The 25,545-nt window shown below is 47.1% G+C and overlaps 1 protein-coding gene across 4 annotated transcripts in view; it reads right to left on the bottom strand.

Moving 5' to 3' along the window:
- Positions 1 to 25,545, bottom strand: part of DNAH17 (dynein axonemal heavy chain 17) — a 12,633,448-nt gene that overhangs the window by 4,173,302 nt on the left and 8,434,601 nt on the right. For all 4 annotated transcript variants that reach the window (XM_078653923.1, XM_078653924.1, XM_078653922.1 and 1 more), the window contains one exon: positions 10,459 to 10,725. In XM_078653923.1, the coding sequence (XP_078510049.1) occupies positions 10,459 to 10,725 (267 nt within the window). The remainder of the gene's footprint in view (positions 1 to 10,458; positions 10,726 to 25,545) is intronic.

Raw genomic sequence — 25,545 nt, forward strand, 5'->3', positions numbered from 1 at the left:
CAAAATGCCCGTCAGCATAGCCAGAGTATATAGGCTGGTTGTGGAAGCGGTCTTCTAAGCAAGTGTCCTGCTGTTCCATAAATTGGGTAAACAGGTGTTCGGAAGCACAAAATGCTAGAAGGACTGCAACTACAGGTTGCAGGAGGCGGGAGCCACATCAGCTTGAAGGAATATAGCGATGTTTAAGAGGAGAGCTCCCTCCTAGGAGACCATCACATCCTTGCAGGTCATGCAAGGCACTGGTACATTCCCAGAGAAGGATAAACCGCTCCATGAGCAAGTTCACAGAGCAAGGGGCTTTGGCTTCATCAGGCATAAGCTATGCCGGGCGAACACCAAAGGTTATTTTGACAAAGTTGGGGTGTACTTGGCACAAGTGGGCTTGGATCTGTTCCTAATCGACAGGAAGAAGGCCCGGGAAATTGCAGGTTGCAGTGAGAAAGGAACTTTTTTGGTGGGGGGCTCTTTAGGTGAAGGTGGCTGCCTCCAGAGCTGTGGCGGAGTTACAGGACGATCTGGAAGCATATGGGTACAGTAGGGTACCTCTGCAAGAGCACAATAGGGGTGCTGAAGCCAAATCCCAGGAGCCTTAGGGGAGAGTCCTGGAGAATTACGTCAGCGCCCTGTTATTCCTTCGGGCGGTTGTGGGCCTGAACAACCGGGGGCTTGCCTTGCTACGCTCCGCCCTGAAAAGGGCGTAAGTAATACGGGACCAATGTGTCACATGATCCAGTAAGGGAATCACCTACATAAGGGTAGCACTGATTGGTTTCTCCACAGTGCTTGGCTCATCAGACGGGCATGGCAGCGTAGGTTGGTACAGCTGCCTGTCCTTGGATCGCCCATAAGATAACCCACCGTATTGCATACTTTTGTATGGAATAAACCTGCAGCAATATTTTTCCCAAACAAAAGTTGTGTTGTGTATTTATTTATGCATGCATACTCTGTTGTGGTGTGGGCGGGGTGGTGGCATAATGGGACTATGCGACTGCCCGCGGACCCCTCAGGGGGCCACCCTAAACGTGCAGCCACCTTAGTGCCATTTGGGCACTTCTCCACTATAATGCGGGACTCCAGGAGGAGTCCCCATACCAGACGCGTCACTTCCAGCACACAGAGGAGGTATTTATGCCTTCTCCCGGCCATCTTGGGGTCCTCTTCGTGCCGGACACGCTGTCTCCCACCCTACCGCTTACCCAGCGTGGGTTTGGCAGGTGAAGTACATAGAACGTTGTAATGTTTTCTTTCTCGTTGCAGGCGGAGTAAAAGGGCGATCTGGAAGCATATGGGTACAGAAGGGTACCTCTACAAGAGCACAATAGGGGTGCCAGAGCCAAATCCTAGAAGCCTCAGGGGAGAGTCCTAGAGTAATTACGTCGGCGCCCCATTAGTCCTTCAGGCGGTTGTGGGCCTGAAAATCCGGGGGCTTGCCTTGGTACGCTCTGCCCTGAAAGGGGCGTGAGTAGTAAGGGACCAATGTGTCACGTGATCCAGTAAGGGGATCTCCCCCATAAGGGTAGCGCTGATTGATTTCTCCACAGTGCTTGGCTCATCAGGTGGGCAGGTCAGCATAGGTTGGTACAGCTGCCTGCCCTTGGATCGCCCGTAAGACAATCCACCATATTGCACACTTTTATATGGAATAAACCTGCAGCAATAGTCTTCCCAAACAAAAGTTGTGTTGTATATTTATTTATGCATGCATACTCTGTTGTGGTGTGGGTGGGGTGTGGTGCCATAATGGGACTATGGCACTGCCCCTTTTCAGCTCTGGCACGCCGCTTCCACTGCTTGCTTCACAGGCGTCACTCTGCACTCAGCTTGGCCGCTGCTCGCCACCGGACTCCTAGCATCTGCACTCATCTGTGCCTGGCTGAGGGCATCGGATTCACAGAGTATCACCTTCCGGTGAACAGCGCAGATTCTGAATTGGGGGGCTGTAGCCTCCAGGTGCAGGGAGGACCCCAGTCTCTAGTCCCCTCTCTATCCAGCTGTGCATAGTGCTCACTCGGGACACAGCGGCAGGAATAGCCTTCTCCCTTTCCTCCAGCCATGCCCCTGCAGGATCCTGGCCTCTTGTCTCCCAGGCCGCTGGGGTCCGCCGGGCAGCAGCCCCAGTTCACTGGAGAAAGAAAGTCAAGCGTCCTAGAGTCACAGGATGGAGGAGCCGGCGCTAGCCAGGTACGGAGACGGGGGTAGCAGGACGCACTCAGGGGGGTAGGTATTAGACCCGTCTTGGGTTTCCAGGGCATACGTTTTTTTCCGCCCCTGCACAAGCGCACCACAATCACGGCAGAAGAGAAAAGAGGGCGCTCGAGCCCTGCCTTGTTTTGAAGTCTTATAATTTGGCAGGGGCCCTGGGTTTGGGGGGGCACACTCGTTCTGAGTCCAGCGTGTCAACTTGATTTGGCTGGCTTCCCTCCCGTGGGAATGAAGGTGAAAAACTCCCTAAAGACGTACTGTGTGTAATGTGGCTACTTTAAAGTGTATTTTTTTCCTCTTGCATATAGTATGACAGTTTTGTCCTTGTCGACTCGTTTTATCAAGCAAATTCGCATTCGCAAACGTCGAAATTCGCAGAATTTCAGCGTTTGCGAATGCGAATTTGCAAAATGCGTTCATACCAGGGGCGGTGGGTGACATTTGAAAGTGGTGAGCGCAAAGTGATTTGAATACTGCACCGTAGCGAGCGTGCCCGAACCCCAAAAGGGGGGTTGGGGGGATAACCCCCCCAAGAAAATTTTGAAAAAAAGGAAGAAAAATCGTGCATTTTCAAGCAAATTTGAGAAAGCAGAAAGGTTAATAAAGCAATTGTGAAAGTGCAGTTATTACATTAATAGATGGCATAACATAGGTAGCTGCTTATTCAGTATAACCACAGAGCTTTATACATTCCGTCCTATTATGCTCAGGTGCTGAATTCAGACTATAAGACTTTCATGGAAATCTCAGCTCTAAGAGTAGAAGAAGTTGCACAGCAGTTGGGAAACAGCCTTCACAAAGCATTGGGAACCACGCCTTACCTTTACAACGTTTACAGTAAATAATGGAAATAATAAAGTATTAACATATTTGTGTTTGTTAGTCACATGAAATGAGAAATGTTGCCCTGTCCAATGTATCAATACCAAAAACATGCACTTACCACTACCCTCATTTTCAGGCTACCAGACCTCTGTGTGATTTTGATAGCATTTAGAAGCTTAGCCCGGGATCTTAAATCTGGAAAAATATCCACTTTCTGCCAGTACTTTTGCCCAAGCCCAAGGTAGCCCTCTGTATTTGTCTACACCTTCTAAAATCAAATGCAAGGAGAATGTTCCTGTTTTTGTTCTCCTAACTGTTCTCAAAGTGGAACAGGTGATCTGAAATGCAAAATTTAGTGAGAACCCTAGTTGACAATTTACCAAAAGGTATGTAGTGATCTGTTACGGCATTGGAGACCTTGGACATCTATTTTAAAACTGGGCCTAGGTGGGTGGCAGGGAAAAACACAGAAAATGCTAACAGGTAAAGAAAAATACTAGCCAAAACTAAAACACACACAAACATCACTTAGAAACCGTCTCACTTTACTGCAAAATCCACCCCAGACCTTATCCCTCACTTAGTCGCATTGTGACTGTTAGGCAATCCTTGATACCCCCATGGTATCCCTGGGCCTTTTGAGGTGCATCCAGTATCCCAAGACATTTCTCTAGATATCCACACAAGATTAATTACAACACTGACCATTGACAGTACATTTCAACACCACAACATATTTACTGAACTGAAATAATGTGTTTTTTGTGCAAGAATCATGTATTTGTTCAAGTCAATTATCAGCCCTTTGCCCTGCCGTGGTATTTAAGGTGGTACTTTTTCGGAGACAGGTGACTGTTCAGGGGCCAAATGTGGTGAGGCGTAAACTGATTTGCATACTGCACCATAGCGAGTGAGCGAGCCCGAAACCCATAAGGGGGTTTTGAAAAAAGAGAAGAAAAATCGTGCATTTTCAAGCAAATTTGAAAACTTACAAACTGCAAGGAACAAAAGGATCTCTCTGACAAAAGCAGTGACTCACTGACCTATTTACATCATATGCATGTTGTGATCTGCATCAGGTACATGTTCTTTGCAGCAGGCACATTAACCTTCTGCGCTGCCGCCTGCTGCCCTGTTCACTACTGGGACCACAAACATAGGCTAGCTCTGCCAGACTGCCAACGCACCTCCATATATAGGCCAACAACTGATTTTTCTATTTTTTGTTTTATATAGCGAAATAGACCCGAGACATCGGGTATCAGAGCGCTTTACATGAGCACCAGTTTTGTTACATTACCATTAATGCCTAAATAAACTTCACTTTACGTGAATGTGTCTTATAAAGAGTCTTGGATAAATAGGGTGAATGAGCACAACACATAAGCGGCAACTTGCTTATTCATCTCAACCCCTTGGAACCCTACATGCCTTGCCCTTTCTTCCACCCTGCCGTCCATGCTGCAGCAACAAATGTCATTGAACCACTACCACATTGTCAACTTTGAATTACAAAATATGTTAGACTTTTTGATGTAACATTCTCAACAAGCAAGGCATTGTAAGCAGCTTGAAACAAGCATTTACAATGCAATGGTTTCGCCTTTGGAAAAGTTAGAGCTATTGGCATTGTAAATGACAAAATTTGTATTTATGTGTTGGTTTTGAAAACAGATAAATAAATGGCATTGTCATTAGCTTAATCTCTGCAGTCACTCTGCAGTCCCTAGCACTCCATAGCACTCCCTAGTCACTCTGCACTCCCTAGCACTCTGCACTCCCTAGCCCCCCCTAGTCACTCTGCACTCCCTATCACTTTGCACTCCCTAGCACTCTGCACTCCCTAGCACTCCCTAGTCACTCTGCACTCCCTAGTGACTCTGCACTCCCTAGTCACTCTGCACTCCCTCACACTCCCTAGCACTCTGCACTCCCTTGCACTCTGCACTCCCTTGCACTCTGCACTCCCTTGCCCTCCCTAGCAGTCCCTAGTCACTCTGCACTCCCTAGCACTCCTGGTCTGGTGCAGCTCATACTTCTCACTTAAGACACCACCCCTGCCAGCTCTCCACAAGCTTTAGATCTTTTTTTTAAAGCTACAAAAAATATTAGGTGTAATCCATTCACACAGTATTGCCGTATTCCTTACCAATCCACTTCATCACATAACTGTTACCAGAAAACATTTCTGCACACCTCTAGTCTCCAATCTGCTAACGTTATAACAACCATTCAGTGGCACTGAGTGACCCTTTGCTCTTTTATGCGGAGCACCTCAAAGTGAAACTCATACGTGCTGGTATTGATTCACTTATCAGGCTGTCTGCGCCCATCCTATTCCAGTGTGACATTAGCACACACTCCACATCGGCGGGGGAGAGGCGGATCGGGGGGGGGGGTTGATGGGTGAAATTGCGAGTAAATGCATTTCAGTGGATGGGTGATTATATTGGTTTTGTGAATGGGTTTATGCGTAGATGGATGAGTGGGTACATGAGTGAGTGATTCGATAGGCGAATAAGCAGATAGGTGGATTAGTGGATCGAAGGATGGGTGAATGGGCTGATGGGTGGCTTAGTAGATGCCTGAGTGGATAAATGGAAGGGTTGATACATGGGTTGATGAATCAGTAACTGGGTGGATGAATGAGGTGAGTGGATGATTGAAATGGTGAGTGACTGTGCAGATTAACACCTGCATCAGACTTCTCACAAATCTTTATCACAAGATCTTATACTTGTGTTCCGCAGCAGGAGAGCAGCAGGGTCAGTGGAGCCAAATCATATGGTGAACCCCCAAATCACAGCAGCCTAAATTTGTAAATGTTATGCCGGGTCACTCCTGGTAAGGAACTTTACTCTGCCTGTTGTTGCTTTGCAGAAGCAGTGCTGCACATTGTGGCTGAAGTAGCAGGGGCCAGTGATCTTTAAGCTAAGCACAACTGTGGTTGAAAGATAACACCACACATCAAGGGGCATGATTGTTGCCCTCTGACCCCCCCCTGTTTGACCCTCAAGCCACAGCCGCGAATATAATGTATATGTTATAGACGTTAAAGGGCTAATAGGAGGGAGGGTAGGGTCTAATGACTGTGGCGAGTGGACTAAGGGTAGTGAAGATTATTGATAAGTAACTGAGCATTACACAACTCGCCCAAATATCCCTGAAATTATTTAGGAAGGGGAAATGCATTTTGGTTTGATTAAACCAGGCAATATACTAATAAAGTCCTCGGACCCGGTTTCGATTTCATGGTTTTAAATTAGGTTTTTGCATGACACTCTCCCATAAAAACACACTACAGCAGTCGACGAAACAATCGATATAACACATCTATTATAATGACGCCAGTATCCATTACTGCACCGTATCTTTACCTGATCTGTGTTCATTTTGTCACTAGGCGAGCTGTGGATTTCTGCATGAAGTTTCCTTTGCACAGTCTTTCTGTTATCTCTGGGATTCAATTGTTTGCCTTGGAAGCCGTGATTTGGAGGACTGCTTGGTCTACGCTCCAAAACCCCACTACTGTCGGAATGCTGCTGCGCGCGATGGCCCAGTGAGGTCAGAGCAGGCGCTATATTTATCCTCCTCGCCGTAACCTGAGCAGAGGATTCCAGCGGCCCTGCACGCGTTGCTCCGGACTGGCGGGCCCTTGGGGGCAGGTGCAGCCATCTTACCCCTTCCGGAGAGCCGGCCGAGTCGGTAGACATTTCTTTTTAATTATTACCTGTGTGTGTTCTGTTTTTTTTTCCGACTCAGGGTTGGGACAGTGGCTTCTATTTTGGGAGCCGGAAGAGCTAGCGCTTACATCTATGAGGCGATAACATGGAACGGAGCGGGCCCGCGCGCAGGTAGTTATTTATTTCACGCTTTTGAGTGGCGCTCGGACCCGCTGCCTGGCATTCCACTGTGCTCCGGTGCAGAATAAGTGGCTTGCCGGTAACAGCCGTTCTCCTCTCTAGCACTTGCATATTTAATAGATTCATCCTCACTGGCATAGTAATACATACAAAGTCGCACGTAAACAAATATTTTTGAAGAGGCCATTCACGCGATTATCTTCCTTCCTTGACAGGATCAGGATATCCCACCCCCACGCGCGGCATCCAATGATGGATGCTGAGCAATGGACCAGCCAATCCTGGCGCTGCATGCAGCGCCAGGATTGGCTAGGGGGTCACATTTGCTGCTCGCCCTGTTGCCCTTTGGAAACCCGGGCTGTGGCAGCAAACAAGCACCCCTGGGTCCCGCTGGGGAACTTACAGTGCGCATGCTTGAGAAAGTTGCCCACTTTCCCAAGCATGCGCACTGTAAGTTCCCCAGCGGGACTGTCACTGCGCACTACGGTCGGGTCTGCTGCAGCCTGAGTGTGGACTGTCACTCAAGCTGCAGCAGGCCACCCCCCTGCGCAATTCTCGCCGGCGGCTTTTATAATTAGAAGATATACGCCGCGATGCGTGTCCATGGTGGCTGGTGGGGCTACGCCCCTACGCCCCAATGGACGCACCGCGGCTGGTTCATACATATGGCCCATACCATTTTGCAAATTCGCATTCGCAAATGCTGAAATTCTGCGAATTTCGGGGTGTGCGAATGCGAATTTGCTTGACACATTATCAGCTAGATTCATGAAAGGGCCGTTTTGCGAGTCTTTAATAGCGATTCATAAGGAATCGCTATTAAGGACTTGCAAAACGGGATTCATGTAGGAATTGCTAAATAAATTGCGATTCCTACACATTCCTTATTTGCGATTAGCAAATTGCTAATCGCAAATAAGGAATAACTCCCCATTCATTCCTATGGGCCTAAAGGCCTAAAGGCCCATAGGAATGAATGGGGAGTTATTCCTTATTTGCGATTAGCAATTTGCTAATCGCAAATAAGGATGCGATTTCAAGGGTGCAGTGGTGTCCAAAGGACACCCTGTAGCACCCCTGAAATGTGAATTTACACTGATGTTGTGCACACACATGTCCAAAGGACATGTGTGTGTGTAACATGCAACTTAGAAAAATGCATTTAAATGCATTTTTCTAAGTTTCAGCTATTTACCACGAGGTTTGACTTCGTGGTAAATAGCGGTCCTAAATTGCGATTTCGCAATTTCAAAATGGTTCATGAATTGCATTTAAGGAATCTCAAATAGAGATTCCTTAAATGCAATTCCTCGCAAATGTGCGAATTCTTTATTAGCGAATTTTGCATTTGGGATGATGAATCCCAAATGCAAAAATTGCACTCGCAAAGGGCCAGATTCTCAGAATCTGGCCCTTTGCGAGCGCAATTAAGCTTGATGAATCTAGCTGATGGCCCTTTGTGCGGGGGAGGTGTGAGTGTAAACTCTGCTTATGCACTGTTGAGAGTGCTGCACTAGGTGGGAAGGATTTGAATATATTCAAAAGAGCAAAACATTCATCCGTTTAGCAGAAAAACGAGTCGACAAGGACAAAACTGTCATACCTCAGTGGCGCACTGACTGCACTGCTTAGCTTACTTGTGACGCCCTACTCGGCAATTCATCAAAATTATATTTGGGTTTGGCTGTATTTTTGTTTTGGGTTTGGCAGTGAAATAGCAGATGAGAGTTTTTTTGTATACGTATTTCACAGAGATTGGTGGACAACGCTCTCAAGTCTGTGCACGGGTTAAGAAAATTGTAAGAACATTGCACATTCTTATTTCAGCGTGCGTTTGTTTTGGTGACCTTTTGGGCCAATTGCAGGACGCCTGGGTCGTGCATGTTTGGGTTGTTTATTTAATATTTTTGGAAAGAATACCATTATCAGTTGTGTTCTCAATGAATAGGCAGACAGTACAGTAGAGTGGCCAAATCTATCTACTCCTTGTGTGGTATTTTCTTTTTGTCTAAATGTTTTTATTTAAGTATTAAACTGTTGTTACCCCAAAACTTGGTTAGGGTCCTTACAGAAAGCGCTAACCACCATTGTGTTATATTCTGTCTCTAAAAGAATAACAGTCTTGTCAGAACTATCAGGCACATGCATCAATATTGCATTTTGCGATTCCTTAATTGCGAAAAATAAGGAATCGCAATTAAGGAATTGCAAAATGCAATGCATCAAGAAATTGCTAACAAAATTGCGATTTCTTATTATTCCTTGATTGCGACTCACAATTTGAGAGTCGCAATTAAGGAATACATCCCCATTCATTCCTATTGTGGGAAGACATTCTCAATTTTCGATTTGCAATTAGCGAATCGCAAATTGAAAATGCGATTTCAAGGCTGCAGGGGTGTCCAGAGGACACCCCGTTGCACCCCTGAAATCAATCTGTGCACATATGTTGTGCACACACATGGCCTTAGGGCATGTGTGTGCACAACATGAAACTTTGAAAAAATGCACAAAAGTGCATTTTTCAAAGTTTTCGCAAATTACCATGAGGTTCAACCCCCTGGTAATTTGCTCCCCTTAATTGCGAAATCGCAATTTTTTAATGTTTCATGAATTGCATTTAAGGAATCGCAAAATGCGATTCCTTAAATGCAATCGCAATTTGAGAATTTGCAAATCAAGTCAAGTCAGAATATTTGTATTGAGCACATATCACGTCCAAAGAGTCTCATGGCGCATGCAGACAGTTCTGACAAAAAAAGGTAAACAGCTGAAATTAACAGAAAAGCCAGGTCTTAAGCTTCTTTCGGAACCTAGTGTTTTCAGAGGTTGTGCGCAGACTAAGAGGCATTTTATTCCAGAAAGATGGTGCCAAGAAAGAAAAAGCGCGACCTCCATTCCGGGCAGTTCGCAAATATTTGCGAATTCTTAAATTGCGAGGGCCTTGACCCTTCATGCATTCCAAAAGAGTATTTTGCGATCGCAAACGGCCGATTTTTGCGATTCGCACCGTTTGCGATCGCAAAATCCTTTGATGCATGTGCCTGTAAGTCCCTGCTGCTATCTGCACTGCTCTATGGGTGTGATCAGACCAGATAACAGCAGTGCCACAGTATTTCAGTGGGCTCAGTCGCAGGCCTCCTGTGAGTAACTTAATAACTATTCAGTACAGTTCGCTGTTCTACCACATACTTTAAAAACATTGCCAAAGCCAATAGCTCTGGCTAAGCACTTATGAGGTCCCAAAGGCGAGTCCTATTGGCAATGCCAATGCTTGTTTTGATTATGGATCTTCAAAAAATGAAAGGTCTAAGGGAAAGGAGTTGGTTACAAGACACAACTTTCCGATGACCTTATTAATTATCATATAAAGCACAGTGAATATGAAAATAAACAGTGAACAATGTATATTTAAAAAAACACTGACCGATGAGTGCATTAGGCGGTCATTCGGAAAAAATACCCATTACAATTCTAATCTCATCAGTTATCTATCGATATAAATGTGATCTAAATAAGAGGAGCAAACACAATTGTGACTGTTACACTTGAAAGAACAATCTACCTTTAATTCTTTCCTAACTTTATCAATGAAGAATTTCCAGCATATTTCTCGTGTGTCTGGTAATCCAAGAAACTTTACTTGTGGTCTCATAGAGGTAATGATGTTTTCAATTTCATCATCCTGGAATAGACCAGGGATCTCACCAGAGGCTAAGAGATCATTAATTAATACCAGGAATTGTTCTTCGGCGACCTGAGAGTCAGTCATTAAAAAAACAGTCCCAACGTTCTTCACAGCTGTTTTTATGTACTGAGCAGCAAGATCAACCTGGGGAGAAGAACAAAGTGGAGAACGATACCAGGATTAAACGTTTGTGAGAAAACACTGTTAAATTGTAGCAATTCTGGTTCTTTTATCATGATATTTACTATCTGTTACTAACTTGTGATCGACTCATACCCCGCCTTGTGACAGAAAGATGGTACACACCATTACTAAACTAAGCTGTAAATATGTAAGCACCCCTCTGCTATACCTGTTGAATCTTTCTCAATAAAAGTAAAATGCAAGTTAAATAATTGCTTTGTTATCTTTTTAAGTCTTGGCGTGAGACAGATTTAGCTGTCTATAGGCAGATCTATTGTTTCCAATACGTAAAATATAATTAGAGTGAATGTTTAGTCAGTCCTTTCCAAATGATTGTATGATGACCTTTTTGCCCATCTAAGTTGCCTGCTCTTGACGGAATGGCTATTCTGATGTTTGGCAAGCACAGGAGCATTTTGGTCTCGAAGTCTTAGGCATCAGGGGGTTGTTTGGGGTGTGACCAGGGCCGTCTCTAGGCTCATGGTGGCCCTGTGCAGGGAGCGTAGGTGGGGGCCCCGGAAGAGGGGGTCCGGACGGGGCAGAGCTCAGGAAGGTGTTTTAATATTACGAGCACAAGAACAAACGTTACGTTCGTAGGCAAAGGCAATGGTGGCACTTGTGCAAGTATCAAAGCAAACAAAATGCCATTACCACGCAGTCCCCAGCCTAGGGCCGGCTCTGCTTACCTTGCTGCCAACATCAATGGTTAATCTTTTATGTCCAAGAGGGACAATTCATGAGGTGAAAGTAATTTTAACAATAAATGAGCCAAACAAGCCAGGATCCACAAAGACAAATCCAACATCTGTAGATATGAAGTTTGTGCTGCCAACATAGTTAGATACAAGAACGAAAGTAAGACCTGCCTAGTGAGCACCAATTCTATCCTGCCTGAAGTCGCCTTCTTTTAATGTTCAACAATGAAACTGAGTTACCACTACCCAGTGACACTAGCAGTAGTACCTGTGGCCTAACAGGAGTATCCCCTGGGTTTTACTGACCCAAGGTCAGTACAGCTTCCACAGCATGTCTCTGCCCCTGCTCAGATTAATGCACCAACCCCAGGTTGCACCACTGTCCACCCAAAAAAGAAATCTAAACAAAAGGGCCCGCAATTAGGCCATTCCAAATTCAGAAAACTAAAGTGGAGATAAGAGGCTTGATAATACGCCCTTGAGAATTCCAATAGAAGCCCATGTTCTGCTGTGAACATGGGCTTCTATTGGAATTCTCAAGGGCGTATTATCAAGCCCATCATTGCCGATTTAGAGACAGTTTTCTGCCGCTAAAGCGGCAATAATTTTAACTCAGTTTCTAGATGATATGCCCCTCAGTGCGTGAGGTCGTTTTTTCCAGCCATTAAATCACAAGGAACCACATATTCCATGTGGATTTGCCACATACATTTACCACCTGCTGTAAGTAGGTTGAACATTTATAGGGTGACCTGTGCATAGGGTAAGGGGTACGAAAGGGTGTGGGTGTTTGGGGGGGAGGGGGTGATGCATTGTATGATTTTTCTGGTTAACAAAAAGTGGGTCAAGATCTTTCACATCAAGTAAATCCAGATCCGGAAAACCTAAATACTAATAATCAGTCAGAGAGAAATTAAGGCGCAAACATCCCTTAATTTTGACAGTTTGCCATATATTTAACTAAAGCCAGGCAGTCGTCAGGAAGGGAACCTAGCCAAACAGCCAGTTTACTTTACAATTAAATGTCATTGTAATGATAAGAAGTGTGTCCCTTTTAATGTCTGAAAAGTCTTTGACTACTTCCAGAAGGACGTTTGATGTCACACTTTTCTTTCGGCGCTCCCTATTTATCATTACCATGGTACATTGACAGAAAAATAATAAATAGCCTGTGAACACTGATTTGGAAGAAAGAAAGCAAAATACTTTGTGATATCTAGCCAGCATCTGCATTACAAATAAGTGCAGATTTCACCGCAGTGACAATGTCGCTCTGTAAAGATGGCATGTGCTGCGGGATGGTGACAATGTCCGACCTCAGTCAAAGTAATTGTAAAGATGCACTGCAGTAAGTGTACTGTACACAGTCATGAGCGCATTGCAGAACTGCCGGCAATACCTGGCAATCCGGAGACTCGGAGTCAGACACGGGACAGGTGTTCTTCTCTGATGATCGTCGGTGGCTGCGTAATATTCTCACAGTCACACTGCAGACACGATGACGACGCACAGTCAGTGGCACCACCGCTCACGCACTCTCCTGGGCCTGGCGGGAGCGTGACCCACCGTGACGCGTCAGAGCGGCAGCAGGTGTGCAGTTCCGCACTGCGCACCGCGCGCGGGGGCTGTCCCAGGGCCGTCACGTCATACGGTCATTGGTAGTGGGCTAAGATTGACGGCCCTGGGACCCCGTCGCTGGGTAAAGTGAAACTAACAACAAGATTGTGAACAACGCTGCCATTGCTAGCCGGGGTCGGAGCCGGAGGCCGCCAAATCCTGCCAGGGGGCCGCCACTGCCTCGATTATCAGATCCTTCTGATCCGATCCTCGTCGTGGCGGCCCCTGGGGTTTGGCGGCCCTGTGCAGGTGCACACTTTGCACATGCCTAGGGCCGGCCCTGGTGTGACACCCTACAAAAAATGCTTTCTTGGCTTGGTAGCTGTGTCGGGGGACCCAGAGTCAGGAACGCTATCTGTGTTGGATTATCTCATTGTCATGATTTAACTAAAATGTTTTAACTTGTTCATTTTTTGAATCAGTAGTCTAAATATATATAGTGACTGCTTTACCAAACGAGCATTAGAAATGCAATAGGTCTTGCATTTGATTGTCTTTTACCAATGTGTTTTGGAGTGTATTCATCCGGTGTATAGAGGTATAATGTTGTGTGAATTGGAATTATTAGTTATGGAACTGTGTGGTGTGGAATTGTGTTGAGTGGATTATTGTTTGGCTGTTCTGTGGCATGATGTGCAGTGGAATTATGAGGATAGTAATTATGTGGTATTTAGTGTACGGGAATTATGTTGAGTTGAATTGTGTGATATGGAGTTAAATTAGGTGGAATGGTATTTTGAGTTGTGGAGTAGTATGTAATGTAGTTTCATTATGTGGTGTGCAGTTGGATTTTGTGGTTTGGTGTTGAATTATGTGGTGTGGTTTGGAAATGTGTCAAATCAATAAATGGCAAGCAATGGGCGGGCTCCAAGCCCCTTGTACACAATATCTCTTGCACGCTGTTTTAGGTGAAACTTAACAAAGTAGATCAATTAAATGGACAAGAACTTACAATAAACTAATAGGATGAAACAAGGAGTTGAACAGCTCCAAACAGCATGCAGTAAATTTGTTTCCTACATTGACCAAACACTTAATGGTTAAACTGTAAACAAATGTAGGTCTGAAACGCATTCACATAAGACTTACTCAATGTTTTACAATAAACTTTTACTAGAGTTTAGACATTTATTTTACAAACCCCTAAGTGGGAGTAACCTGCATGGCGTTTAATATAAAATAATGTGATTAATGTCAACCAAGATTTTTGTTGCTTTAGCTATATCACACGTATATGTAGTGGATGTAAAATGGAGGGTGCAGCGAACTACAAAGGGAAGGCAAGCTGGAGCATGTTATGCTGCATTCTTTAAAATACAAACAAGGCGTGGCATTATAATTTAATTCCTTTAGAATCAGTTTATGACCGACAGTTCCAAATCGACAGACAATGGACCTTTTTAAAAAGCAGATGATCTAGAAATAAATTGTGTTGATCTAGTGACAGCAGTTTTCAGTGTTCCAATGTACCTTACCTCTCCAAACTAAGCGCTGAGGCGATAGGCAATAGAACAGGATTAAGGAAGCAAGTGTTACTATATACGGGCATTGGATGGCATGATTTAACAAAGGATGGTGCAAGTTGTTTATGCATGAAGTGGACAACTGGGAAAGGAGGGGCATCTGTGAATAAGGGAGAGGCTGCCCCTGCACGCGCTAAGAATATGATGGCATTCTGAAAAGCTGTGGGTCAGTGGCGAATGTGAAGAATGCAAGCTTGGTGGGCAGGTATAAGTCAGCCTTGGGGACGGCAGGGCAGTTTGAAGGAAGTCATGATCATTTATGTAGAGGTATTTGTAGTCAGGCAACTTGTCCGAGCAGCTGTAGGGACACAGAGCAACCAGTTTGATGTGGCTGTTTGGCATGCACCCTAATAAAAAAAAATGTTTTGCTCCAATGTGTATTTGAAATGGTAACTTAAATTAGATATGTTTAGCAGATTCTTACATTAAATAATTTAAATCTCATTAGAAGGAGTTTGTTGGGCCCCTTATCACTCGCTATGATCTAGGAAGCTGCATTCATTACCTCTTCAAGTCTGAGAAGATGGCTACAAATTACATAAAACATACTCAGAGGGTACGGCACATCCCTATAAAAGCAAGGGACACCTCTTGAGACAACCTCATAGGAAGAGGTCAAAAGAAACACATAAACAGCTGGACCAGCTGCAGTAAAGTAAGGGGAAAAACCTCTGGCTGAACAGCCATTCAATCTTTCTGGGACGAACCTCTTGGACTCAGAGACATAAACAGAAAAACTGTGATAACACCTTCACCCAAAAACACAGATCCACCATAGGGAACTAAAACCCCGAAAGTCAATGAAATCCTGAAAAGAGATGCTGGACTGCCGATTGGCATGGTCGTCAAACAAATGGGCCCCATCAAATGGCAAATCTCTGAGTCGCTCATGGCAAAGCAGGGCAACTGAGATGACCATAGCTCGACCTACGGAGTCAGTGGTGTCCATGGCTGACCGGATGGTAAACTGCACCATGTCACGGCCATCCCGAACAAGCTGGAGCAGGTCAGCACGAGGGCTCTCCGACAAAGAGGGAAGGAGTAGCTCAACGGAGTCCCAAAGGGCAGAAGTAGCACAAGCAAATACGCAGATTGTGTTTAGGGATCGAAGGCCGGAGCTGGTGGATGCAAAAACACAGCGGCCACACGACTCCAACCACCTAGACTCCCTTGGGGGAGGAAGCAACGGTGGAGGAGAGGAATGAACCACAGACTGGACTACCAGTCCATGAGCCCTAGGATGAAGGGACAAACAGGCAGGGTCATTTGGAGCCAGTCGGTGGCAGTGCGCCACAACACGAGCCAAGGGGTCACCAAACGAGGGTCTGGCCCTAGTCCCCAGAAGGACATCATATAATGAGCTGCCAAAGGGCAAAAGAGGCTATAAATCTGCCGAGCCCTGGTGAAGAAAATCCAACAAAGGATCCGAAGACAGGGAGAAAGAGGGCAGCTGCATTTGTAAGACATGTGAAGCCCTACTAATTGCCCTCGCAAAGTCAACGTCGGAGGAGTGAGGGACCTCATGGCCATGAGGAACCGCTCGATCTCCTCCGGCGTCACGCGCGGCCCAGGGACCGGAGGGTATGGGGCCGGACGCGACGCCTGTGACTCCGACGGAGCCGCGTGGGCCGTGCCACCTGAACCTCCGGCCGCGTCGGAGGTAGTCGGAAGAGCGATTACATCTCTTTGACTTCTTGTGCTTACCTGACGACTTCGACCCAGAGGAGTGATGTCGACTCCCGGTGCTCCGATGGCTCCTCTCCCGCGACCGGTCCCTTGACCTCCGTCCGGACTGGGACCGTTCTGTGCCCGGGCCCGACTGCCGGAGTTCGAGCTACTTGCGGGACCGCTCCCGCCTAGCCTTCGAAGTCCAGGCCCGGCAGTCGGAACAGGTCTTGTCGTCGTGGTCGACGCCGAGACAGTGGAGACACCGATGGTGAGGGTCGGTGACCGACATCAGCCGGTCGCAATCCTCACAGGGCTTAAAACCAGGCATCCCTACCGGCACCGTTCGGAGTCGAAGACTTCGAAAAGAATGATCGAAAGAGATCAAAAAGTTTAGTAAAAAAAGACTAAGGTACCACTTTTTCCGGATCGGCGCTGCTGGCGCGGAAAAAAGAAGAACTGACGTCGGCACGCAGAGGCGGCGTCTAAGTACTCCGACGTCATCACAGCGCCCACGACGCTGACGATGGACGCGGAGCCGCAGACGACGCTTACCGACGCGCATGGATACTGCTACGCAAAAAAAAATTCCGTATCCAGTCTGACGCCTGGGGATACTCCAAGGTAAGGAATCTATCACTAACGTGTCTCTTTCAGATTGAAAGGACACCACAGGTTATATATTCAAAATATATATGTATTTATTGCTAAATCAATCCTCAACTCTTTATGAGGACAGAGGCACAAGCACATAACAAGTAACTCAATATAACATACAATAAGTTGCACAATATGGATAGGCCCTGGTGGGCCGCTAAACCATATACTAAAATAGTGGTATAAGAACCACGTCACAAACAGTTGGAAGGCCTAGGGCCTTGGGAATCGCTGGGGCTACACTGGACTAAGAGTAGTTAGGAAGCAGGATGCCCACGGGATGCGTGTGCAGAGTCTAAAGGCACACGCGTGCACACATAGGAGTCAATGGGTGTGTAAAGATAGTAAGTTAAAGATTTAGGAGTCTTCCGACTGGACTAACCACTTGAAATTGGACACTAGGATAGTCAATCTTCACATTAGCACCAAAGTACTTGCGTTACCTCACCCACAGGAAGCGGGTGCATAGGTCCCAAAGTGTGTCGGGTTTCGTCGTTGATTCCTATGGAGCCTTGGAGAAAAGATGCTGCAGGCGACCAGAAGAGAAGAGTCCGGTTGGATCCAAGGGCGGATCGAGGATGAGGAGTACCTGAAAGCAGAGGGGACAGAGTCTGGGTCACTAGCCAGTGACCAGTATGGAACCAGGAAGGAACCAGGCGATGTCGTGAAGCTTGTCTCTGTTGCCACGTGGACCAGGAGGTGTCGACGACGACCAGGAGCTGGGCACGGACTGTCCCACAAAGGCTCTCGCTGTCGGCGGTGTCGGCTTCCGGATTGGAGTTAACAAGCCTTGGCAAAGGCAACCCACGCAGGATTCGAAGAGGGCTTCTTACTCAGGCCAGCAAGGACTGAGGGGCTTTTCCTTCGGAGGAAAACAAGGGCCAGTCTGGAGCAACCAGACCAGCAGTGTAGATTTCGGGTTTTGTCGTCACAGAGGCCACTAGCCAACGGGCAAGTGACTGGACAGATGCGTTGAGCAGGAAAATGCAAAAGGGCCCCACGCAGCACTCGATGAGTGTGGAGAGGTGATCTTTGGTGCAGTTGGTGCTCGGGGCTGGGGCTTCTCAATCCCCAATGCACAACTTCAAGGGTGCCTCAGAAGCTGCACGGAAAGCGTTTAGCTGGCTTTCCAAGATGGCCGGTCCCACGTCTCGCGTCACCTCCACTGGTCTCAGCTTTGCTGTGGCTGTGGATCGGGCTGAAGGAAGTCTGGAAGTCTGGAAGTCCACGTCTTGTCAGGCTCTGTGTTCGGGCTCCGGCGGGAGCAACGACAAAGCAAACCGTGGAGCGCTTGATGGTGCCTGCTTGCACAGGGTGGTCACTCCTTGACCACAAGGGAGATTTCTTCAGCCTTCTACGTCTAGTAGGATGTCGAAGGTCCAGAGTTTCATATCAGAGTTTCAGTCAGGATAAATCTAAAGTCTTGGGACTCAGCTCCTACCTATATACCAAATCTAGGGGCTGGTTTACCTGCTAGTTCCCTCCTATGGGTGGGACCCAGGAAGGACGTGGTTACACCCCTTTCCCTTTGTACAGTTTCGCGCCAGAGCTCGGGCTGGAGTGTCCCAGCACCGGTTTGAACTGGACTATGCATGGGACACCTTGTGTGCCCCAGGCAGTGTCTTATTTCATTCAGCCCTGCCTGCCCCAATACCCTATAGCCTGTCTGGGGTGGTGCTAGCACATCCCTGTGAGAAGTTGGCCTGATATATGATGCTCACTAGTTCTAGTGATCACCTTGTATCAGTCCAAACAACCCTTATGGTGATTGGTTGTAAGTCAACCTTATAGACCAGCTATCCTAATGGTAGCATGGAAAAAGCAGTCTTAGGCTAAACTCTTTTGGCATGTGAAGCCAGCTGTTTTACCACAATATAACCCCTTGAATACCAGATGAAAGGACACCACACAGGTTGTTAAGAAAATAAACAGTATATTTATTAATAACAACACCTCTGAACTCTTTATGAGGTCAGAGGGCTAAGCACATGACAATCTCTTACGAAAAATACTACAAGTTGCACAAATTTACAATGGTGCCCTAGGGGCACGACAAACCATACACTAAGTAAGTGGAATGTGGAAGTCGATAAAGGAAATGGAGCTGTCCAGAGGCTGTAGGATCGATGGAACCACGCTATACTAACTTCAGGTAAGTAATAGGAGGCCCACGGAATGCGTGTGCAGAGTGTGAACTCACACGCGAGATGCGTAACAACGTCTATGGACAGTACAGTTCAAGTTAAAAGGTGAGTACGGACAATCCTGACTAGATAGGACTAAAACGACTGTGGAACTGGACACTAGGACAGTTAGACTACCCTTGAGCACCGAAATGCTCTTGTTACCTCACCCACGGGCCGCGGGTGCATAGGTGTCAAAGTGCGTCGGGTTCTCGCGTTGAAGTCAATGGAGCCTGAAAGAAAAGATGCTGCAGGCGACCAGGAGGAAGATGTCCGGTGCAATCCAAGGGTGGATCGTTGAAGAAGGAGACCTGAAAGCAGAGGGGACAATGTTCACAGTCACTAGCCAGTGACTGGAGTGGAACCAGGAAGGAACCAGATGTCGACGTCGCGATCAGGTGAAGAGTGGACGCTTGACTCTGCAGTCACGTGGACCAGGAGGTGTCTTCGACAACCAGGATGGAGGCACGAGCTGTCCCACGCAGGCTCTCGCTGTCGGCGGTGTTGGATCCGGAATTGGACTCAACAGGCCTTGGCAAAGGCAACCCATGCGGTGAGTGAAGAAAGCGTCTGGTGCGGACTAGGAGAGTCCGGGATGCCCCTCTTTTGGAAGGGAGCAAGGGCCAATCTTGATCAACCAGACCAGCATTGAAAAATCAAAGGTTCGTCGTCTAGGAGGCCACTAGCCAGCCGGCAAGTGACCAGACAACGCGTCAAGCAGGAACCAAGCAGAAGGGCCCCACGCAGATCTCGTGGATGCTGGAGGGCTGATCTTCGGTGCAGGGGCTGCTCGGGGCGGGGGCTTCTCAGTCCCCAAAGCACTTGGTCGAGTTTACCTCGGGAGTCGTGCTGGAAGCGAAGTGCAGGTTCGTTCAAGATGGCCGGTCCCACGTGACCCGTCGCACCCATGGGTCTCAGCTTTGCTGTAGATGTAGGTTGAGGTCGGAGAGGTCTGGGAATCCGGGTCTCGTTGGGCTCTGAAGTCTGGATCCTCGAGGGAAGACGACAAAGTGAAGCCGCTGGACGCTTGATGGTGCCTGCAGTTGCAGGGTGGACACTCCTTGACACAAGGGAGATTCTTCAGTCTTCTGTGGAGCAGAACATCGAAGGCCAGAGTTTCTTCTTGTTGAATAGTTCAGGATAATCTAATTTGGAATGGGACCAGCTCGTACCTTTTTTCTCCTAAAGGGGGCTGTACTACTGACTAGGTCCCTCCCCTGGGTGGGACCAGGAAGGGGGGTGGCTACACCCCCTATCCTTTGTCCGGTTTCCCGCCAGAGCTGGGGCTGGGATGCCCCAGCAACTGGTTTGAACCGGTGTATGCACAGGGCACCTTGTGTGCCCCAGGCATGCCTCATTCCTTTCAGGCCTCCCTACCTCAATACACAAAATCCTGTCTGGGGTGGTGCTAGCACCTCCCAAGGCAGGAAACCCTTTGTCCAACCCATCCTCGCTGGAAGGACTCCCAGCAGCAGGAGGTCAGACTTGTGTCTGTGGTGGCAGCATCCATTTTGTGATGCTGAGGCTCGAGTTAACTTTAACCGGGGTTCACAGTTACATACATGTCGTGTCCCTCTAGAAGGGTGGAATGCTACCCCCGTCGCCAGAATTGGCGAGGGGGTAGTATTCTAAATCGTATGACACCTTACTCGACATGTTTTGATAATGTTATACCAGAGTTAGCATTTAACCGCGAGGTTGATAATGCACTTAAGAATATATGGTATAGCGTTATCATGGAACAGCTATTAGGACTTGGTTCCGCAAGCTGCAAACGGGCTCAGCTCATGCCAGAGCACCATCTCACATAATTCCAAGCACTCTGCCTTCAGGATTGATAAGGCCTTCCATAGGAGTGACTGATAGGAATATATGTGTCCATTTTAGGGTTAGATATAGGTATACTATACCTATAGCAAAGGGTGTTTACACCACCTTGCCCCAGCTGTCATGCAGCCAGTTGTGTCAGATTTAGATGGCCAGCCAGGGGTGGCATAATACATGCTTCAGCCCCTGGTAGGCCCTGGGTACACCTATGCCCTGTGTACAGGGACTGATAAGGTGGCCCAGTACCAATTGGTAAATGCACCTAAAGTACATGGTTGTCAATTTAGAGAGAGAACAGCTAGGCTGTGGGTCTGATTAGCAGGCCCACAGCCAGGGAAAGTCGTAAACCAGTGAAGCAAAAATCTGGGGTGACCATAGGATTGCAGACCCCACTCTCCTACAATCCCTGTGACCGGAAACCTATTGTTCAAGCCTCCCTCGCTGGAAGGACTCCCAGCAGCAGGAAGTCAGACTTGTGTCTGTGGCAGCAGCATCCATTTTGTGATGCTGAGGCTCTCGTTTAACTTTAACCGGGATTAATGGAAGTAACATGTCTTCTCCCTCTAGAAGGGTGGAATGCTACCCTCGTCGCCAGGCCTGGCGAGGGGGTAGTATTCCAAAGCGTATGACACCTTACACGACATGTTTTGATAAAGCCAAACCAGAGTTAGCATTTAACCGCGAGGTTCATAATGCACTTAAGAGTATATGGTATGGCAATATCCTAGAACAGCCATAAGGACATGGTTCTGAAAGCTGCAGACAGGCTCAGCTCATGCAAGAGCTCCATCTCACATAAAACCAAGCACTCTGCCTTCAGGATTGTTAAGGCCTGCCATAGGAGTGACTTATAGGTGTATATGTGCCAAGATATAAGGTTAGACATAGGAATACTATATCTAAGCGAGGGGTGATTACACGACCTTGCCCCAGCTGAGTGATCAGCCAGTTGTGTCAGTTTGGATGGCCAGCCAGGGGTGGCAAAAGATATGCTGCAGCCCCTGATAGGCCTTGGGTGCACCTATTCCCTGGGTACCTATGGTACACTGTACAGGGACTCATAAGAGTGACCCAAATCCAAATTGGTGATGTACCTAAAGTACATGGTGTGAATTTAGAGAGAGAACAGCAGGGCTGTGAGTCTGAATAGCAGGCCCACAGCCACATTATGTCGAAAACCAGTGAAGCAAAAAGCAAAAAATGGGGTGACCATAGAAAGCGTGGCTGCTTCCCTCCCCACAACAAGCGCAACAGTTCAGTGTGCAAGGTTTTAAAAAAAGAGCCAGGATAATAGGGAATATTTGTGAACAAGTATAGAAATTGCAGGAGGACAACCATTTTAATGAGAAGCCCGGCCCGCAAGCGAGAAGGGGAGTGACGTTGTCCGCCAGTTTCGTGATAGCTGTACCATAATTGAGCCGTATGATGGCTTCTCTGTCTCCAATCAGCTGGATACCCAGCTAACGTGGGTCAGTGCCACACCACTCTAGTGGGAAATCCAACGCAAATCGATCAACCGCTGGTGTTAGAGTAAAAAACTGGGATTCACTCCACTTAATATTAATCCCGGATAGTCTATCGAACACGAGGAATTCTCGCAAGATAGGCGTCACATTTTGTGGGGGGTCTCTGATGTATAAAGTAATGTCATCCACGTAAAGGAATTTCAAAATTGGACGCATGCAGCAGCGGAAGGTCCGGTTACAATGATGCTGGCAGGGTTTAGACGCCAGCGGTTCGACCGCTATGGCAAATAGAAGCGGGGACAACGGGCACCCCTCTCGCATGCCCCTTGTAATGGGAAATGCCGGAGAAAGATGACCATTTATTAACACCTAAGCAATGGGCTGCTGATATAACAGCTTAACCCAGGAGAGGAACAGCTTAGGAAAGCCCATGCGTTGTGGAACTCCAATGAAATAATCCCCCTCCACCGAGTCGAACGCCTTGGTGGCGTCTAAAAAAACTGTGGCTAGTGGGAAGTCAGGTGCAATATTCTGTAATAAAAAAAAAGGGTGCGGAGATTGTGAGTTGTGGCCCGACCGGGGACAAATCTCGATTGATCGTGTAAGATGAGTATATCCAATAGGAGGGTTAGCCTATTAGCCAGACGTTTGGCCAGTATTTTTGTATCACAATTTATATGGATGAGGGGCTTATAGGAATCGCAGATCTCTGGGGTCCTCCCTGGCTTCAAAACGAGGTAATCAGTGCTTCACGTATCGAGGGGGGGGAGAGAGAGAGTATTCCTCTTTCAAGGGATTCTTCGTAGAGTTCCCTAAGGACCGGAGCCATGATATCTATGTATTGTTTATAGAATTCAGCGGCAATGCCATCCAGGCTGGGTGCCCTCCCATTCTTAAGCTGCATGATCGCCTCCCTAACTTCATCTAATTCAAAGGGGAGGCATAAGAACTTCCTCTGTGTATCGCTTAACCAGACAAGTGCTACGTCCCCCAGAAAACTGTCGATATCAAGTGAGCCACTGCGTTGCGTGGTGTACAGCGTAGTATAGTGAGAAGTAAAAGTGTTAAGTATGTCGGGTGTGTTCCGATAAACAGTGCCCCCTGGCCCTTTAACTTCTAGAACATACGTAGAGAAGCGCGGACGCCTGATCACTTCAGCCAGAGACATCCCTGGCCATTCGCCCTCTCCATACTGTCGAGCCACCCAATACCGTCCTCTGAATTTAGTCTCACGTGCTGCGGTGTCTTCATAATCTCACGAAAATCAGTCTGTACCTGACCCGTCTCCCCAGTTCCCATCTGCACCTCCAGCCCTCTTAGGTCCTGCTCCAACGTTTGGAGCCTTGTTTGTATATCTCTGAGTACACCAAAACTCTTTGCCATACAGTATCCCCGTATTGTGATCTTAAAGGCCTCCCAGATAGTCTCCACATTGTCAACCAAGCCCCTGTTTCTTAAGAAAAAATCTTGTATCTCTTCCCCAGTTCAGTATGAAATACCGTGTCCAATAGAGCAGTAGGCTGTAGCTGCCAGCTATGTCTAGGTGCGTCGTAGCCTGGAAGTGTAAGAAATGCGTTACTTACCTGTAACTGCAGTTATCCAGTATTGGTGTCTTTCATAGATTCACATGCCTGAATCATTCCCCGTCGTCGAGACGGGAGTCTCCGGTACATAGAAAAGTAATGTCTTATAGACATACATAGAGAATAGTAGGCCTAAAGGCCTCACCTTAGTAACATATCCATGTCCTTTTGTAAAAAGGACCAAACTCTAGAGAAGAGCCAATCAGCTATCACCTCCCTCTAGAACCTTCCTGGCAGGAGCCTCAGTTCCTCAGATTTTCGTACGCACTAAGCTAAGTAGGCGCGACACTGAGAGAGTTAGGCGAGTCCTTCCAGGGGAGGCGGGAGGGTTGCATGTGAATCTATGAAAGACACCAATACTGGATAACTGCAGTTACAGGTAAGTAACGCATTTCTTATCCAGTATTATGGGTGTCTTTCATAGATTCACATGCCTGAATCAGAGTAGCAAGCAATGCAGAGTGCACATTTCTGATGGAACAGCATATACAAGTCCTTAGATAAGACACATCATGCGAGCATGAACCATCATTAGACCTCCACAATAAGTATTACTAAAGAAATGTGCACACCAGAGTAGGATGGAGGGACGGAGGAAGGCTCACCTTACTGAAAAGATGGCGTAACACTGATTGTCTCACTGCTGCATCATTCATCAACTCCATATCCAGGCAGTAGTGCCTAGTGAAGGTATGTGGCAACTTCCATGTTGCCGCCATGCAAATGTCAATGACTGGCACCCCTGCAAAGAGAGCTAAAGAAGTGGACATGGATCTCGTGGAGTGCGCTCTCACTTTGGAATGCAATGGCTGTCCAGCTTGGTCATGACAGAAAGCAATGGCTGCAGAAATCCATCTGGAGATGCTCTGCTTGGCAAGCGGTAGACATTTTCTAGGTCTGCTGTAAGCTATGAATAGCTGGTTAGATTTCCTGAATGTTTTCGTTTGGCAGTGTAAACTTCAAGCATCGCTTGAGATCCAAAGAAAGCAGCGATCTCTCAGCTGCCGTGCTAGGGTTCGGAAAGAAGGAACGCAGAACCACAGGTTCATTTAGGTGGAAGTCCAACGGGACTTTTGAGATAAATCTAGGATTGGTTCTCAGGATTACTCTGTCGTTATTAAACTGTAGAAAAAGATCCTGGATTGAAAACGCCTGTAGCTCACTGACCCCCCTTGCAGATGTGAGCGTCAGGAGGAGTGCTGATTTCCACGAGGCATACTTTAGGTCAGCTCTGTGTACTGGTTTGAACGGATGTTTCATGAGCTGGTTAAGAACCACATTGAGATGCCAGGCAGGTGGCAACATCCTTACTGGCGGGAAAGATCTGTATAATCGTTTTAGAAATTGCTTAATCAACCCGCTTGACCAGAGCGATGGACTCGTTGAAGTTCTTTATAACGAGATATTGCTGCTAAGTGTACTTTAATGGAGGAGTGGGCTAGGCCAGACTGTGCCAGATGTAATAGATAAGGTAATATTTGCTCCGCTGATGTGGAGAAAGGCCGAATCCCGTGATCTGCACACCAAACACAAAAGCGCTTCCATTTCAGGGAATACATCTTGGT

Source organism: Lissotriton helveticus, chromosome 7 (assembly GCF_964261635.1).
Source record: "Lissotriton helveticus chromosome 7, aLisHel1.1, whole genome shotgun sequence".
NCBI classification, from domain to species: domain Eukaryota; kingdom Metazoa; phylum Chordata; class Amphibia; order Caudata; family Salamandridae; genus Lissotriton; species Lissotriton helveticus.